The following is an 18654-nucleotide window of genomic DNA, read 5'->3' as shown; positions in this document are numbered from 1 at the left end:
CCTATTCCCAGCACTGATGTCCCCGGCTTGGCTGGGACGCCTCACTTCTCAGTGGGTTCCTCTGCTGCTGAGATACCCCTTAGTGTGGGACCTGCTTGGTCTATGTCTCCGCTCCTCCTACCAGTCTCAGCATGTCTTCTTTATAAACGTTACAGGACTTCTGTTCAGCCAGTCTTCAGGTGGTTTCCAGTGTGTTCTATAATAATAATTGGTGTGGTCATGGGAAGAGGCAAGCCCGACCTTGACCTACTCTACCATTTTTCCTGGAAGTCCTCAATTTAACTCCTCCCTCCCCCACAGATTTTAAAACTGAGGAGGAGCTACAATCTTACATACATGAAAATTATCAAAAGACTGTGGCCACAGGAGAAATCGTGTTACATTCAAGTGCTCAGAACATGATCTCAACCATTAAAGCATTCCTTAAGTCCAAAGGCTCCCAGGACTTAGAGGTGAGAGAGCCCTGATGATGTCATAAATGTAATCATTGCTTATCAGCGGGTTGGGTTCACATGTTGTTACGCAGTGCATGATTCAAAGATGATGTGAGTGAGGAGGTGAGCACAGTTCGAGATCTTGTAAGTTGGACCTGGTGACCTAATAAGGCAGAAATCAAGGGAACAGGTCAGGTTGGGTAATGGCATGTGGTAATCTTCTAAGGGAAGCTCTGTCCTTATCTGAGCTGTATAAGTTGAATTAGTGGTTCTTAGTCCTGCCTGGACTTTAGAGTCACCTAGAACATTTTAAAAATGGATTTTAGAGAGAGAGAGAAAGAGAGAAACATCCATGTGAGAAGAAACACTGATTGGCTGCCTCCTGCGTGCCCCCTACTGGGGATCAAGCCCAAAACTGGGCATGTGCCCTGACAGGGAATCCAGCCTGGACCTCTGAGTCCATGAGATGATGCCCAACCCACTGAGTCACACTGGCTGGGCAAGAACTTTCTTTTTTTAAATGGATATTTTTCCATTGATTTTTTTTTTTTTTTTTAAAGATAGAGTGGGCAGAGAGGAGAGAGAGAGAGAGAGAGAGAGAAACCTTGATATGAGAGAGACACACAACTGGTTGCCTCCTGCATGACCCCGACCAGGGCCGGGAATTGAACCCGCAACCAAGGTACATGCCCTTGACTGGGAATTGGACCCTCAACTCTTTGGTCTGAGGGCCGATGCTCTAACTGCTGAGCCTAACTGGCCAGGGCTAGGGCTAGAACATCTTTTAATAGCTGATGCTTGCTTTCCTCCAGACCCAGTGAAACAGATGTCTTCAGGGTGCTGGGACCTGGGCATCTAGTAGTACTATTAGAAAGCTTGTGCACAGGGAGTGTTGGAGACCACTGTTTTAGACCATGTTGTTTCTTCTATTGTGGTTAGTGAAGCCAGGCTACTCTTAAGCAAACGGGAGTTGTTTATAGTATTTAAACATCCCAATCACTACTTCATGGAATTTTCTTTTTAAGAAAATTCAAATCTGTAGGCTTGCTGTATCCACGCCCAAAAACTTTTTTGTTGTTGTTAGTCTTCTCCCGAGGATATTTTTTTCATTGATTTATTTATTTATTTTTATTATTATTTTTTAGAGTGGAAAGGAGGGAGGGAGAGAAACATTGATTTGAGAGAGCTACATCGATTGGTTGCCTCCCACATGATCCTGACCTGGGCTGGGGATCGAACCTGCAACCCAGGTACATGCATGCCCGCAACCCTTCAGTCTCTGGGCCACTGCTCTAACCACTGAGAAAACTGGCCAGGGCCAAATACTTTAACCATGTTCATTTTAAAGATATAAAAGAAGAACATTCATTTCACTGTTTTTCATTCAAATGAAAGGAAGGGGAATGTGTAAGAGAAAGTAGTTTCCTTCTTAGGGCATTGGTCAGCTGCGGAGAGATTAGAAATGTCGAAAAGGAATGTCACATTCTCTTATGTGGTACTTTTGTGTTTTCAGATGAACTGCCTGCATCAAGTAAAAAATAACCTCTTAAAAACCAGCAAAATTCTTAGACAGAACATAGGAATAAACCCAGATAAAGAACCCAAAGTCAGAGAGTAAGTAACTTTTTTTTTTTTTTTTTTAAACCATTACTCCTAAACAAAGCTCCAAGATGTGCTTGTATCCGTTTAGAATAGATGGCAAATTGCTCCAAGAGGCTTTGGTAGCTGATTCTTTCTGATCTAATATGCAGTTCGAGTTGCCTGTTTCTCTGATAACCGTATCATCATTTAGAGAAAAAAACAGTGGTTCTCCTTTTTGTCACTGTTCTGTGTATAAGGAGATCTGTGATCGCGGGAGGAGCGTTCAGTTAAGTGGCATTCAAAGTAGATGTAACTCAGTGTTTCTTTCTTTCAAGGTGCCAGCTTCAGGTGTTTCTCCGTTTGGAGCTGTGTCTGCAGTGCCCGTCGATGCAGGAAAGTGTAGATGACACGGAGCAGGTAGTGGAGGAGGCAAGTACATTGCTCAGTGCCGCTCAGAACGTGCCCGAATGCTCTCGGCATCCCCGCAGAGGCAGGTGCTGATTCTGTAAACTCTCCCTCAGGTGGTGGATTTGCTGCGCACGGTGTGTTTAACTGAGGATTCGGCCTACCTGGCAGCATTTCTGGAGGAAATTCTGGGATTGTAAGTTTGATGACTACAATCAAAGTTTTACCTTTAAAACTGTTTTTCCAAGAACTACAGATGGTATTGTTTCAGAAGGAACTAGTTCTTGTGCTGGGCGAGGGAGGGGATAGCGGGGCGGGCAGCGTGGTGGCGGACTGTTCCATATTTAGCCATTGTGTCCCACAGGTATATTGACTCCATCCCAAAGACACTTGGACACCTGTACGACAGCCTAGGCTTTGTGATCCCTCAGAAGCTGGCAAGTGTCCTTCCGACAGACTTTTTCAGTGATGACTCGGTGACACAGGAGAGCAAGTCCCCTCTTCTTTCTGTGCCTCTTATGTCAAGTGCTCGTAGGTCAGTGTCAGGTGGCACTGAGTCCGACCAGCTGGAGGAACTTCGTACCCGATCAGCTAAGAAGAGAAGGTAGGAGCTCGAGGAATTGAAGGAGTTCCTTGCATGTGACAGTGCTGACAGAGGGCGTGTCTACAGTTCATTGAATTCACTGTGCCCTTCCGTCTGAACCACAGAAGCCAGTCCCTGGAGTCCTGCTCTCCCGGATGTTAGGAAGAGTGTTCAGAGTATATGGCACTCCTTATCCAGGGAGCACACAGTATTTACCACATAATCCGCAGTGCCCTGGACTGTCCGTGGGGTCTCCAGGAACTAGGAGCCTTGTATGAAATGAGCTTAGGGTTTTTGCTTGCTTTTTAAGTTTTCCTTGATGCTTTTCATTGTTCATAATGAGTTGAATTTATAGCAGTTCCTTTTGGAAATTCTGGGTCTGACTTGTTTTGCTATCAAGTCAGGCCAATACCAAGATCACTGACCTTTATTTAAATTATGTTCTATTTTACACTGTAGTTCCAGCCCAATTTAATTATATGTAACCGCTGTGGAATATATATTGATTGTTTCTTTCTATTTTCAAAAGGAAAAATGCATTAATAAGACACAAAAGCATTACGGAAGTCTCACAGAATCTTCGACAAATTGAAATTCCCAAAGTGTCCAAGAGAGCTCCGAAAAACGTAAGTCGTTTCCAACAGACAGGAAATGACACCATCAGAGTTGTTCCTTCTGGGGTGAGTCACACAGTAGATAAGAATGAAAGGCAGTGTCTCTGTGTGTAAGAAATGGGCACAAGCGCACAGAAGTACAATCAGAGGTCTTTATGAACATGTATACAACTGTAGTCCACGGAATAAAGAAATATACATGTGATACAGAGTAACCCTATGATCCAGAAGTATAACAGTTAGAGGTACTGTAAGTAAAAAACAGCAAGCCAAAGTTAGGCATGAATAAGTTAATTTAATATCTTTAATGTAGAAAAGAATACTTATAAAATAAGCAAAGAGGTTATTGAAAAGCAGTGTACAATCATAATAAGGACTTTGGCTGAGTCCTAGAAAGTACTTTTCAGTGTGTATGTTTTATTTCCATAACAAGTTAAACATTTTTTAGGTGGGTGGCTGGTGCTGTCACGAAGCCTGACGGTGATTGTTTTTGTGGCAGATGTAAGAACTTGAGGTTTCTGTTGGTGGCAGGAGAAAAGTAACCCAGGTGGAGTCTTTTTACTGAGTAGAATTAATGTCTTGGTAAGGAAGGAAGGGGGATCAAGAATGCGTTGAAGCTTTTGAACTGCAAGAATTATTGAGAAGAATTAAAAGTCTATGAGTACTAGCTTTAGAAGCATTAGTCATTACAATGGTGGTTTGCTCTCTGTTTATTGAGGTTTATAACTGTCCTTTGGAATTCTGTTAAAGAGCTGGTGGTCTTTACTTTCTTAGTAAGTCTAAGTGAATAAGGCAAGTCTGATGGATTGGAGAGTGGGGAATCCACGGGTGGACAGCCTGGAGGTGTTAGCCCTCCTCTCACCAGATCTGACCATGACTTGTCATCATTCATCACTGTGTCATAATTAAAGCTTTTAAAGCGAGTTCTCATAGAATTGAACTTCTGATTTAGGTTGGCCAAGAAAGCTTACTTCTTTAAAACTAGATATCCTGAGATTGGGGTTTGATTTCGATTATTAAAGAATGTCATTTGTGCCCTGGCCAGTTTAGCTCAGTGGTTGGAGCGTTGGCCCGCAGACCAGAGAGACCTGGGTTCGGTTCCCTCTAAGGGCACATATTTCAGTTACAGTTTGTCCTCGGCCCGGTTGGGGTTGTGTGGGTGGCAGCCAGTCGATGTGTCTCTCTCACATCGATGTTTCTCTCTCTCTCTCTGGCTCTCTCTCCCACCAACCTTCCCTCCCTCCCTCTCCTTCTCTCCCTCCCCTTTCTTCCTCCCACTCTATCTGATAATAAAGAGAAAAATATCTTCGGGTGAAGATTTAAAAAAAAAACAAATGTTGTTTGCTAACTTTCTCCTCCTACGTGATCATCCATTCTTCATTGGTTACGGTGGCATGACTGACAAATCAAACAAAAACATCTGTGAAAATAGCTCTATTGTTGAGATTCATCTGGATGACAATCTCTTGGCTCCTCCACTGTAATAGTAAATAGACAGCAATTTAATCCAGAGATGTTCCTTGGAGGACAGCCACCCTGTGATTAGTTTATGTGGTTTTCCCCTATTATTTATTTTTTTTAGTTATAAAAGGTATACACAAATCAAAATTTAAAAATTGAAATCAGGGTGCACCCTTCCTCTCAGAAGCACCCCCAAGTCTTTCACTTCCCCTCTTCTTCCCCTGTAGGCTCCTTACCTTTGTCTCTCCCTCTCCTGAGCTCCAAGGGCCTTTCTTTTTTTTTTTTTTTTTATCCTCACCCGAAGACATTTTTTGTTCAGATAGAGTGGGAGGGAGAGAGAGGAACAGAGAGAGAGAGAGAAACATCGACGTGAAAGGGACACATCGAGTGGCTGCCACCCGCACGACCAACCAGGGCCGGGGACAAACTGCAACCGAGGTATGCGCCCTTGGTGGGAACCGAACCCGGGTCTCTCAGGACCGCAGGCCGACGCTCTAACCGCTGAGCCAAACCGGCCAGGGCACCAAGGGCCTTTCTTTTGCTTCTGTAACTTGTTTCCTGAGCCTCCGCAGCCCACCTGGCTCACTTCTATTACCTCTGTGACTTCCTCTGATACTTAGGGGGGAGTTCATATAAAGTTCAAAGACTGTCCCTTAATCATTGTCTATTCCCAGCCCCTGTGCTGTCCATACCAAGAGCACACACCAAAGGTTTGCACATGTTACACACAAACATCACAAGAGGTATCCACTCTGCTTACTATCCTGCAGTCTTACTTTTTCCCCACCGTGGACCTCTCTGTGTTAGTGTATATACAAGTCTCCTTTCCTTCTCCATTATAGACCGTCCTAATTCTTTTAATGTCCGCCGTGGACGGATGAACCACAATTTTGTTTCCTTGTTTGTGGACAGTTAAGGTATTTCTTACTTTGTGCTATCACAGTGCAGCGCTCAGTGTCTTTGGAACATACGTCCATTCTTGTGCGTTGGGCAGCCATTTCTGTTATGGTTCTGCAGGGAGAACTGTAGGGGTCAAAAGATTTCATGTGGAATTTTATTTTTTAATTTTAAATGCGTGTCTGTTTTCTTACTGAGTTTCCTCATCTTTCAGGAGCACGCTTGCGCCGCCCTGCAGCAGCCTTCACTCCCGGTGAACGATACAGTGCAAGGTACAGGGTGTTTTCTCGGCACCTGCTCATCGCCTTGAATGACACGTTTATGTGATTGCATGTTTTTAAGCAGCTGCATACTTTTGCTGTAGTTTTTGGGTAAAGAAATATGTCCAGATACCATGTGCTAGGAGAATAAGGTGTTCATGTGATCTCAAAATGCCACATTTGCAAAATATCTGGCCTGAAATCTTGTTTAAAAACACCATTATCATGAAAGCCAGAAAAATAAAAGACGGTGAGATTGGTCTCCATGAGAGGAGTTGGCAATGTGTCAGAGAAAGTCACCACATGGTCCCTGCTTGGATCTTAAATTTAGACAGAAAAGACACATTGATTGGCTGCCTGCCACACGACCCCAAATGGGACAGGGGATCGAACCTACAACCCAGGTATATGCTCTTGACTGGGAATCGAACCCAAGACCGATTTAGTCCACAGGCCAACACTGCAACTGCTGAGCCAAACTGTACAGGATGGAATCCTCATTTCTTTGATTTTCTTTCCGTGACTGGCTCTTAGAAGAATTTCCCATAGGTGAAGTTTTGAGTAGCCTCCCCAAGGCCATCTCCAGATTAAGATGCCATTTTGCTAGTTGTGTCAAGTATTTCTTTTTTTTCTTTATGTTAGTTTTAAAAATATATATATGTTTTTATTGATTTTTTTTTTTTTCTTTTTGAGAGAAAGAGAAACATCAGTGTGAGAGGGATACATTGATCGGCTGCCTCCTGCACGCCCCCCTGGGGATTGAGCCCGCAACCTGGGCATGTGCCCTGACCAGGAATTGAACAGGGACCTCTCAGTCCATGGGACGATGCTCAAGACACTGAGCCACACCGGCTGGGCTGTCAAGTATTTCTTGACTCTTCAGCTTTTTTCCCCTAACTTTGAGTCTAGATGGTCACAGCTTTCATGCTCTTGAGTTAGAAAGAGAATTTAAAATAACCCAGAAAATTGGTAAGGTACTCATAAGAATGAAATCTTTGAAGCAGAAAAGAGCAGTTTCTTTATGCTTGAGACTGGGCTGAGTGCAAAGCAGCAAAAAGGTCCAAAGTGAGGAAAAACATCATAACCCTGCGCTCTATTGAAAGGACTGTGACCTACATTAGCAAAACTCTTACCTAGGGATTATGTCCATTTTACTATGAGTAAAGTTTCTAGTTTAAGTGCTGTAGGCCTTTCGTGTGTTCCCGAAAGATGGAATTAAAATTGAATTTGTAAAAGTAAATAATTTTAGCCCTGGCTTGGTGCGGCACGTGCCTGAGTTACGGGCTCTGTCTCTGGTAAGGGACATGCAGGAGGCAGCCTGTCCACATTGCACTCTCCTTCCTCTCGCTCTAAAAATCAATTTTAAAAAAAGCTTAAATAAAAAAAGTGAATAATTTTAACATACCACATGAGTATAGTATTTAAAGAAACCCTATTAGTGAGTGTCAGTAGCAGTTAGTCTATAGAATAGTTTCCTTAGGCAGCTTCTCTCTGTTGGGATAACTTCCTTTTTCCAGGTATGGCATTTGTTACTGGTAATAATTGGCTTTTCCCCCCAATGCTTTCAGAGGTGACCAAAGTTCGAAGAAATCTCTTCAACCAGGAAATTTCTCCTTCGAAGAGGTCTGTGAAGCGGGGGCTGCCTAGAAGCCACTCCGTGTCAGCCGTGGAGGGTCTGGAGTATAAATGCGACAATGTCAGTTCAACCAAAGGTACATTTTATTATAACCAAGAGAAAGGGCTGCTTGGACCCCAACCAGTCCCTAGACTCGCTTTATTGCAGAAGCTCATTAATCTCATCTGTTTTCCTTCTCTGTGGTTACCTTCAGTTAATTTTCCTCTTGGGGTCTCCCCAAGCTTGGATGAAAAATTAATCCTGGGCTCTCTCCGTCTTCCGTTCCTAGTTACCCCTACAGACAAGCATCTATTTTATTTATTTATTAAAAAAAATTTTTTTAAATCCTCACTTGGGGACATTTTTGCATGCATCTTCAGATAGAGCAGGAGAGAGAGAGAAACATCAATGTGAGAGAGACACATCGAGTGGCTGCCACCCACACACCCCAACTGGGGCCGGGGACAAACTGCAACCGAGGTACGTGCCCTTAGTGGTAACCGAACCCCGGACTCTCTGGTCCATGGGCCGACGCTCTAACCGCTGAGCCAAATCAGCCAGGGCTGTGTAACCCAAATTTTATACTATAAGCTCTTACATTGCGATCTTGGATTCATTTTAAGTTCATTTTGCATATGAGTTTGTGTGAGATGAGTCCAGTATCATTCTTTATCATGTGGCTGTCCAGCTGTCACACCCCGTTTGTACAGAGATTGCTTTTTTCTTACTGAATTGCCTTGGCATCCTGGTCTGCCATCAGCTGACCATATGTGTTAGGTGTTCATTCTTTTTTAAATGTTAGGAAGAATTCAGCAGTAAGACCATCTGGTCCTGGGCATTTCTTTATAGAAACTTTTTTGAAAACTAATTCCATCTTTTTACTTGTTATAGGTTTATTCACATTCTCTATTTCTTCTTGTGTCTATTTTCTTTTTTATTCTCACCCGAGGACATTTTTGCATTTATCTTCAGATAGAGCCAGGTGGGAGAGAGGAAGGAAGAGAGAGAGAGAAAAAAAAAATCAATGTGAGAGAAACATTGAGTGGTTGCCACCCACACGACCCCAACCAGGGCCGGGGACAAACTGCAACCGAGGTATGTGCCCTTAAGCGGAACTGAACCCGGGACTCTCCGGTCTGCAGGCCGACGCTCTAACTGCTGAGCCAAACCAGCCAGATCTCTTGTGTCTATTTTCATTTGTTTGTGTCTTCCTAGGAGTTTGTCTATTTCATCCAGGAAATCTAATTTCCTGCTACACAGTTGTTCCTAACATTCCCTTAACAGTCCTTATTTCTGTAAGAATAACAGTTATGCCCCTTCTTTCATTCCTGGCTTAGTAGGTTGAGTCTTTTCTCTTTTTTCTGGGCAGTCTAGCTAAGGGTTTGTCAATTATTTTTTTTCAAAGAACCAACTTTCAGTTTCATTGATTTTTCTGTTTTTTATTCTCAACTTCATTTCTTTTCAGTGTAATCTTTAATATGTATTTCCCTGTACTTGCTTTGATGTTAGTTTAATCTTTTTCAGTTTTCTAAGGTAAAATAATGACAATCTGGGAATAGGGCTTTGGGGGCCTTCAGTCCCATTCTGCCCACCGAGAGGCTCCTGGGCTGTTGGTTTTCACTGTGACTGCAAGCTACCGGTTCTTATGGCTACCTCGGGGCTGGGGAGGGGACGCCAGGACAGGATAAGGTTCCACAAACCTCGCTAGTCTTACTGAGATCCAGCCATTTTTATTGGATAAACAATCCCTGAATTGTTGTAAATGGGTTAATTTCCAGAGTCTGGAAAAGTTGATTTTGGCCATTTTTGCCAGTGTTCTTACTCCTTTTGTGGAGGAGTTTTTCAGAGGTCCTTCCTCCACATTCCTGGGGACACCTCTCTCTAGCCACTTTTAACTCTGTCAAGACCAGTCCTCCCATAAGCAGCTTGGTGACCTCTACTGAGAAAATTGATGCCAGCTAGATTTACCTTAATATTAAACACCATAGCAGTCATGTGGCACAGCAGTGTTGTCACAAACTTTATTTTATTTAATTGTAAATACAGGAACCACCAACGAGGTGGACAGATGTGTTAGCCATAATCACTGAGCACTTTCCTTTTTCAGGACTGCTTATTAGATGAAAATTTTATATGTTATGTTGGCTTATTTACTGTGTGACCTCTCATAGTGGTGATAAACTGTTAAATTGAGCCCTGTGGTCTGACCTCAGTCCAAAGACCCTGAAGTCCATTCTAGCACGTCATAAGCCGTATCTAAGGTCCCCCTGCTCCCGGCCTTGTTGCTGCTTCTGGGTAAGGTGAAGAGAGACGTGTGCCGCTTGCATTGCAGGTCGTCACAGACTGCTGACCAGGAGAGTGGCGGAGACCCCAGAGCACAAGCAGATCCCCAGACGGCTGCTGCACAGGCAGATCAAGGGCAGGTGAGTGGCACTCTTGTGTGGCCTCTTCACACTCCAGACAGCTCCCTCTCACCATGAGCTTCGTGACTGAAATCTTAACTGTTTCTTATAACCAGAGGGCGTTCTGTCAGCTCTCCGAGGGCTGGAGAACCTATGGAAGGTGCTCTGTGTCTGGCCTCGTTCCCCTGGCATGATTGTTTTGCGATGGACCCATGTCATAGCAGTAGTTCAACCCTTTCTATTACTCGTACTATTCTGTTGAGTGGATAGTCCACAATTTAAAATTTTACTCATGTGCTAACATGGGAAGAAAGGGGACTTCATTATGGACAGGGAAGACTGCAAATCTAGGATCCCAGCTTCCTGTGCTGACAGGCCACAGGAGCCTGGTCAAGGTTCCGTCTTCATTATTGCTATATGGGCTTATACACACTTGTGCAAGTTTTTCTACAGACTTAATTGTAAGAAGTGAAGTTTGTGAGTATTAGAAAGTATGTATAGTTTTAATTTTGATGTTGTAAAATGGTTTTCCAAAAAAAAAATTGTTTTAACTCTTTTTTTTTTTTTTTTTCTCTATCCTCACCCAAGGATATTTTTCCATTGATTTTTAGAGTGGAAGGGGAGGAGGGAGAGAGACACACGTTGATTGGTTGTCTCCTTCACAACCCTGATCGGGGCCAGGATCGATGCTCTAACAGCTGAGCCAAACCAGCCAGGGCAGAGTGTTTTAACTCTGGGCAGTAATGTGCAGGAGTACTTGTTAGCATGGGTGTTATCCTCCTTAGTGGTCTATGTTAACTTGTAGGGTGAGGGGCTGTATTTCTTCAGTGTGTTGTGAATGAATTATGAGTGATTCTGAATAATCCTTGTGCTTTCTGTTCAAGATCCTCTGATCCTGGCCCCGATATCGATGTTGTTGATGAGTCCCCGGAAAAAGGTATCACCGACATTGGTTTGGGGTTTTTGTGTTTACCTGCTTTCTGTGAAAACCTCTCATACTGGTGCTGCTCAGCCTGTCCTAAGACAGTCACACCCTGTGGCAGCTCTGCCCACAGCCACACCAGTGAGGCCTGACTGGTGGGTGGCCTTTGTAAAAGTGTCCCAAAACTAACTTCATTTTTAATCAAGACATTTGTTTATTCTAGAAAAGTCAGAGAAGCCAAAAAAAATTTTTTACATGTTTTTATTGATTTTTTTTTATAGAAAGGAAGGGAGAAAGAGATAGAAACATTGATTGGCTGCCTCCTGCATGCCCCCTTCTGGGGATTGAGCTGGGACCTCTCAGTTGATGGGACAACTCTCAATCCATTGAACTGCACCTGCTGGGAGAGAAGCCAGAATTTTAAATGATGATGGTGATCCCATAACTCTGAAATACTGTTAACATTTTAGTTTTGATAAAATTCTCACAGGTGTTATTTCTATACAAATATATGTACTATACACATTAAAATGGCAAATTTTAAATAACTCTTTTTACAAGAGTCACCATACTTCACACATTTTTCACCCCACATTGTGCTTCACAGTGGCCGTTCATGACCCTGTCCGCAGGTGACAATCTACTGAGTCACTGTTTTGTTTGGTTTTGCACCTCATTGGGGCCACATATCATACACCTCTTATCTTTGCTACAATAATTAAGTCTCAGTCAATGGCTTGTCAGATGTCTTTTGTGTATTTGGTATAACATAAATGTTACTCATTTTATATAAGGGAAAGGTCAGTCTTGCATTTCTCCCTGGTCACTGACTCATTTTGGTTTTGTAGAAATAAATTTGAGAAGAAGTCCTCGAATCAAGCAGTTGTCACTTGGCAGGACAAATTCTGGTCCTTTCTATTCTGCATCTCAGCCAAAGTCTCGAAGTGTGCAAAGAGTTCACTCATTTCAGCAAAACCAGTCAGGTACCGTCCTTGCCCACCCGGCTTCAGAAGTTCGTGCTAACTTGGTGGGAAGTCTTCTTGGGAAAAGTGGTGTAAATTTTGACCATTTGTTTCTTGACATTGGATAAGTAGGACAGGTATGTACATTTAAAGTGAAGGGCAATGACCAGATCAGGCTCTTCATCAGCATCATCCTGTTGGCGTATTACAGCTGGTCACGTACACGGTTCTGTAAGTGATCGCAGTGTGTGTTCTTGTCCTACACGCAAGTGTCCCAGGTGAAAGGTGGTATCTGTATATCCTTTACTCTTTTATCTATCACTAGCTTGGATCACTAGAAATATGTTTTTATAACTATAAACTAAAGTACTTTAGTTGCCTATATTTCTTAACATAGGGGCCAATTGCAGTCTTATTAAAATTCAGGAAAGGGACATGGTTGTATAATTGCTGACATTAGATGGCATTTCCCCCCAGCTCGAAAGTAATTGTTTTCTATTTGTATTGAGTGCCTGTTCTATGAGTGCTGGGAGGGCAGAAGACAAAGAATTCAATGTTGTCACTTTTTTTGACTTGCAGACCAAAGAGGAAATTCTCCCACCCAAAAGATTCGGTCTCCCAAGACGCTCCTTTTCGGGGCCATGTCTGAGACGGTCAGTCCAGCTCGACATCAGGGGTCTTCAGGAAGCACCCTGGATTCTCAGCCTCCTACAGCTTATCAGGTAGGAAATGTGTGTTTTAGAATGGTCTTGGAGAACACACATTACTGAGCCGTGATGGGGAGGGCCAAAGGTTCTTTCTGCGTCTCCGTTCCTAGTAACCAGTTGAAAATAAAAATTCCAAAAGGCAGCAATAGGTAGGCAAAACTTTGATCTCCTTCGGTCTTTCATTTATAGTTTCAGTGTTTTACACTGATCAAATCACTTGTTCCTGATATAAGTCAGTTAAACCTCATTCAGAAGGCAGTGATATGCTCCCCAAGCCATCACGTATTAGCAGTAGGTAGATCTATAAAAACGAACGGAAGTTCATGATCATAGCAAATCAAACCACTGCTGGAGGCACCAACAACAGCGATCTTCAGAGTCTCTGCTGATGTCTCAGGTAAACTATGGCTCACACAGCATCGGGTACTGAAAGTGTAGAGGCATTACTTGTGCTACTGAATCTCTGATGATTGTATCGGGATTCAGAGGAGAGAGGATGGGGACAGAGAGGTAGTGATGAGGAAGAGAAATTAGGATGACAGAGATAAGGGAGAGCAACTAGAAACCAAGGAGATAGAGAGTTCAGAGAAGGAAGGGAAAGGTGTGAGAAATTAGGGAGACGGGATTCAAAGAAGAGAGGAAGGGACAGAGAGGTAGTGACGAGGGGGAGAAATTAGGGAGACAGAGAAGAGAAAGAGGTGGAGAAATTGGGGATTCACAGAAGAAGTAGCGGTGGGAGACAGATGGGAATTCAGAGAAGAGAGGGAGAGGTGGGAGAAATTAGGGAGGAAAAAAGATTAATAGAGATAGAAGGAAGGAGAGGGAGAAATTAGGGAGACAGGATACAGAGAAGAGAAAGAGAGGTGAAGAAATTGGGAATTCAGAGAAGAGAGGCAGAGGTGGGAGGAATTGGGGAGAGAGGATACAGAGCAGAGAAGGAGAGGTGAAGAAATAGGGAGATGGGTGTTCACAGAAAAGAAGGAAAGTTGGGAGAAATTAAGGAGACTGGCAGTTGAGAAAAGAGAGGGAGAGGTTGGAGAAATAAGGGGGCTGGCATTCAGAGAAGAGAGACAGATGGGAATTCAGAGAAGAGAGGGAACGGTGGGAGAAATTGGGGAGATAGGGCATTCAGAGGGAGAGAGGATGGAGAAATTAGGGAGACATTGAGGGTACAGTGAAGAGATGGAGACGTGGGAATAATTGGGGCGATAGGGCATTCTGAGAGAGAGGGAGCAGTGGGAGGAATTAGGGAGACAGTGAGGGGGTACAGAGAAGAGAGGCAGAGGTCGGAGGAATTGGGGAGAGAGGGGAATCAGAGAAGGGAGAGAACCCTAGTAGGAATTAGGGAGACGGGGTACAGAGAAGAGATGGAGATGTGGGAGGAATTGGGGAGTGGTGGGAGAAATTGGAAGACAGGGGTTCAGAGAAGAGAGAGAGAGTTGGAAAATTGGGGTCACGGGATTCAGAGAAGATACGGAGAGGTGGGAGAAATTAGGGAGACATGGGGTTCAGAGAAGAGAGGGAGATGGCAGAGATACTAGAGAGACAGGGGAGTCAGGGAGTGTTCGGGAAAGGGGAGCATATTCAGGCAGATCAGAGATAGCAGAGAGGGTTCAAATGGAAGGGAGTGGTTTGGAGAGACGAGGTAGGGGTACCAGTGTGATTATGGAGCTGCAGTTCAAGAAGAGCGGGAATTAGGGCAGGGGAGAGGGCCATGAGGGAGAGAGAGAACGGGCAGAACAGTAGGAGAGGGTGGGTGTGGAGTGGAGGTGAAAGGTGAGGGACCACTTACCTATTCTCCTTACCTGTCTCGGCGAAATTTCTCTTCTGTCAGTGCTGGTGAGATTGGGGAAGGACATTTACACTCTCCAGTTTTTATTTGAAATTAGGCTGCGGCGCAACATTTTTAGATTCCTTACTCACCTGTCTTGTACCTGAATCACGGGTGGGGGTTTGGGGAAGGCGGCGAAAGGCGGCAACAGGATGGCAAGGTCTTTATTTGGATTTTGTGTACCCACAGTGCCTTTTCCTGGTCGACCTCGTGGCGCAAGGGTAGCGCATCCAACTCCAAACCTTTTCCTTCCCCTTTCAACACGAGTTCTTGTAGATGTGACTGTGTGTCCGCCTGGCCCCTGCTCTGTTGGTCTGGCAGTGAGCTCTCCTCGGCTTCCCAGTGCCCTGTGCCAGCTGTCACTGAGGTAGCCACACTCATCCCCATCCACACCCCAGTGAGCAAGGACACCCAGGCAGCGTTCGCCAGAGACGTCACAGGGCTGCAGTGGGGGCGGTGTGGGCTCCTTACCTGCTGGAGTGTAGTATCTGCAAGGCCGAAGGGACACTTCTTGTGGGGTCTGTCTTGCAAGGCCTCCTGTATGTGTGTCCCACGCTTCCCAGCCCCCCCCCCACACACACACACACGCGCACGCGCACTGCCTGGCGCACAGTAGGTGTTCAGTCTAGTGCCTGCTGAGTGTGGGTGAGCAGGAGAGGCTGTGACACCCAGAGGCTGCTCCGGGCCAAGGTCAGACAGAGTGTCGTGGCGAAGGGAAGGCCCAGGGTGTTTGGTCGAGTACACTCACTAGAGGCCATGCATCACTGTTGTACATTAATGTCTCAGGGAAACACACAGACCAGATCCAGTGCTTCATGCAGAAGTGGGCACGTAACATCGAACCCTACTTTGGAGGTGGAAATGCCTCATTGTTAAGATCGTGCCCTTGGCAGCCTGTCTGGCTTCCACGGGCCTTTCTAATGGTCTTAGAGGTTACTAGACAGTCTTGAGAGAGTGGCTTAGGGTAGTCGAGCACTGAAATGTTTTCTTTACAGACTCCTATGAAGAGTTCCTGGAAGTCTCCTGTCTCTTCTAAAGCTACACCCAGAAGGCTCCCTCGTACGCCACAGACTCCGCTGTGCACCCCCGAGAGGCTGCGAACCCCCCCTGCCGCCCAGACACCTGCCCACCAGGTGCTGTTTCCGTCCTGTGCAGACTCGTTGCACAGCAGGGATTCACCTTCTCCACCAAAAGTCACCCCGCAAAAACAACGGCCCCTGCCGGGAGGAGGTGCCTCTCCACTTGGAAAGATGCCCAGGACTCCCACAAGGCCAGGTGGCCCGCCCCTCGGGTTTTGGCAGAGTTCTGCCTGGCTACCATCAGTGGATTCCAATCCAGAAAGCACCTCTGGTCTGGCAGTCTCGGAGCCTTCACCCACCCAGTCTGGGGGTGGGTGTCTGACTCCCGTCAGACTGCCTCTCAGATCCGCCCCCGGAGCGGCAGCCTCGGTGGTGCGCACACCTCCAACCCACAGACACCAGCGCCCTCAGCGCCAGGGGCCGGCACAGACATGGAAGGTGAACGCTGTCAAAACCCTGCCGAGATCCGAGGACACAGCCATGGTGTCTCCCCCACCTGTTTCTCCAGAGGACCCTTCCACCTCTGCTGGCTGTGGTGTTCCCACCAGTCTGTGCAGGACAGTGTTGGCAGAGTCCCCTCCCCCCGGAGAACTGGATGGGAAAGAGACCCCATCTTTGCCCCCTGCTGTCCCTTCAGCTTCCCCCAGGACCTCACCGAGAGCCACGTCTGACGTCATCCCTCGTTCTCCCTCCCCTGGAGCTGGGAGAAGGCACAGAAATCCCTCCAGTTCTGAGAAAGGCGTCCTGGGGTGCCAGTCCTCCCCCACTGCCCGCACCAACGCCTGCCATCTCCAGGAGGGACCGCACCCCTGTCCTCAGCCTTGCGAAGGGCACGGCGGCCCTGGGCCTGGCTCCAGGAGTGACTGGCACACGGCCTCCCCTGTGCTGGGTGCAGCTGAGGACAGGACCAGCCCCGTTCCTCCCGTGGGAGAAGGCGAGGGATTCCGGACGGTGGACACTGAGAAGCCTTCCCTGTCTTACCCTGGGATCCCGCCGTCTCCTCCGTCCTCTGGGCTCAGCTCTCCCCGGACACCTTCCGACTCCCCGGGCTGTGCGGCCCTCGGAAGGCAGCCCCAGGCTGCCGCCCAGCTCGAGCACCTGTCAGCTGAGCGTCCAGCGGCCCCTGCGCCCCCACAGGCCTACGAGGTGGAGCTGGAGCTGCAGGATGGCGGCTTGCCTAAGCTGCGAATCAGAAAGGTGGACGCCAGCCCTTGGTCAGAAGCTGAGCCCCTGAGGAGGGAGCAGGGTGTCTCCCCTGGGCTGGGCGTGCCCAGGGGCAGCAAGTCCTCAGGCAGGCCCGACACCTCCTATATGTCACCGCCCTGCCTTCGCCCTGCGCACAGCAGCCCTGGCAAGAGTGGCGGACAGACTTACATCTGTCAGTCCTGCACCCCCACCCGCTGCCCCTCTAGCACCCCCAGTCCGTTCCAGGCAGATGTTGGGGTTCCTTGGACACCATCTCCCAAGCACAGCGGGAAGACAACCCCTGACTCTATCAAGGACTGGCCGCGGAGGAAGAGGGCGGGGGGCTGCAGCCTCGGGGGCGCTTTGGGGAGGGCTGAGGCCGGCCCCGACCTTTCTGGAGGTGGCTCGCCCGAGCTGGAGGGGGTGTGTCAGCTGCCAGACCAGTCCCCTCCTGGAGCCGGCGCGGTTGCGGAAGCCTCCTCCTGGGGCCAGTTCGGGTTGGGCTCCAGGAAGAGGCTCCTCTCTGCCGAGGAAGAAGCCGAGTGTGAAGCCAAGAGAGCCTGTGACACGCAGAGCGAAGACTCAGACCTTTGGCAGGGCCGGGAGCGGTCTCCACGCGCGGGCCTGCAGCAGCTCCCGCCCTCTGGGGACGACGAGGTGTGCGCTTCAGGTGAGTGGTGACTGGCTTGGCTGGGCTCGGGCCTCCCTGCCGGCCGCAGGGCTGTGCTGACCTCGGGCATCTCTGCAGGTCCCACCCCACCTCCCGGCTGTGCGGTGCGGGGCTGCCTGTCAGCCCGGGGGCTCCAGGCTCTGACCCGGTCTCCTCTGCTGTTCCAAGGGAAGACGCCCTCTTCTCAGTGCAGAGACGCCGCAGGTAAGTCGTGGAGGGTCCTGGAGACCTTTGCCAACGTCAGGTGACTCCCTGAGTGAGCTCAAGGCTGCCAGCCAGGTGGGTGTGGGAGGAGCAATGGGACTGCTTGGCCTGGGACAGGTGGTTTGTCCCTGCAGTGGCGGGTGCTGCGCCCTCCCCAGGGAAGTGCCCCATTAAAACAGAACCCCACGAAATCCTACCAAAATACTTGAGATTCTTGAAAACAGTGACAGACTTGGGCACAGCGTAAGTCCCTGGGGTCTGAGCCACGTCCTCCGTGGTCTTGCATGTTCCTTGTTGCAAAGGACCGGCTGCTGCCATCAGCCTTCTGGCTTGGCCCCCTTCCTCGTCTGGAAAAGAACTGGGCTGAGCCTGTGAGCTGCACGGGTCCCAAGGTTTCCTTCCTCCGGGTCGCAGGGCAGGGCAGGAGGTGGGCCTCCCTCGAGGCCACAACAGAAAGCCTGAACGCCCAGACCTGACCCAGACCGTGCAGGTGACTGGAGAACACGGCCTTCGTGTCCTCAGCTACCTCCTGTCTGTCTGCCTTTTCTAGATGAAGATTTGGATGTATTTCCCGCCACAGCAGAGGACTCTCCTTTCAGCCGAGCATTTTCCCGGACACGCCCGGTCAGCAGAACGTATTCACGGAAGAAGCTGATTAGCTAGGAGGACCGGCCAAGGGACTTCTAACTACAACACTACAGAGCTTGTCCGGAGCCCTGCTTCCCAGACGCCAGCGCGGCCCTGGAGGGAATCTCAGCAGAGGGCCCAGCAACGCAGCTCGGCTCCCCTGCGCCCAGGGACGGGCTTCATGGACTGGGCAAGTTCAAAGGGTGAAGGCAAGG

The 18654-nt window shown here is 47.6% G+C and overlaps 1 protein-coding gene across 1 annotated transcript in view; it reads left to right on the top strand.

The window, feature by feature from the left end:
• TICRR (TOPBP1 interacting checkpoint and replication regulator) overlaps nt 1-18475 on the top strand; it is a 43952-nt gene extending 25477 nt beyond the window's left edge. Inside the window, exons 8-23 of the mRNA XM_036278148.1 lie at nt 301-452; nt 1948-2048; nt 2351-2444; nt 2537-2616; nt 2785-3024; nt 3533-3629; nt 6190-6247; nt 7804-7947; nt 10183-10273; nt 11137-11204; nt 12023-12157; nt 12716-12858; nt 15670-15807; nt 16573-17608; nt 17687-17812; nt 18363-18475. Coding sequence (XP_036134041.1) covers nt 301-452; nt 1948-2048; nt 2351-2444; nt 2537-2616; nt 2785-3024; nt 3533-3629; nt 6190-6247; nt 7804-7947; nt 10183-10273; nt 11137-11204; nt 12023-12157; nt 12716-12858; nt 15670-15807; nt 16573-17608; nt 17687-17812; nt 18363-18475 — 2816 coding nt within the window. The remainder of the gene's footprint in view (nt 1-300; nt 453-1947; nt 2049-2350; nt 2445-2536; nt 2617-2784; nt 3025-3532; nt 3630-6189; nt 6248-7803; nt 7948-10182; nt 10274-11136; nt 11205-12022; nt 12158-12715; nt 12859-15669; nt 15808-16572; nt 17609-17686; nt 17813-18362) is intronic.
• The last annotated feature ends 179 nt before the right edge of the window (nt 18476-18654 follow it).

This window comes from Molossus molossus, unplaced genomic scaffold (genome assembly GCF_014108415.1).
Source record: "Molossus molossus isolate mMolMol1 unplaced genomic scaffold, mMolMol1.p scaffold_m16_p_24, whole genome shotgun sequence".
Classification (NCBI taxonomy): domain Eukaryota; kingdom Metazoa; phylum Chordata; class Mammalia; order Chiroptera; family Molossidae; genus Molossus; species Molossus molossus.
Note: the sequence above shows the minus strand (reverse complement) of the source record. Positions and strands in the feature narration are given on the sequence as shown.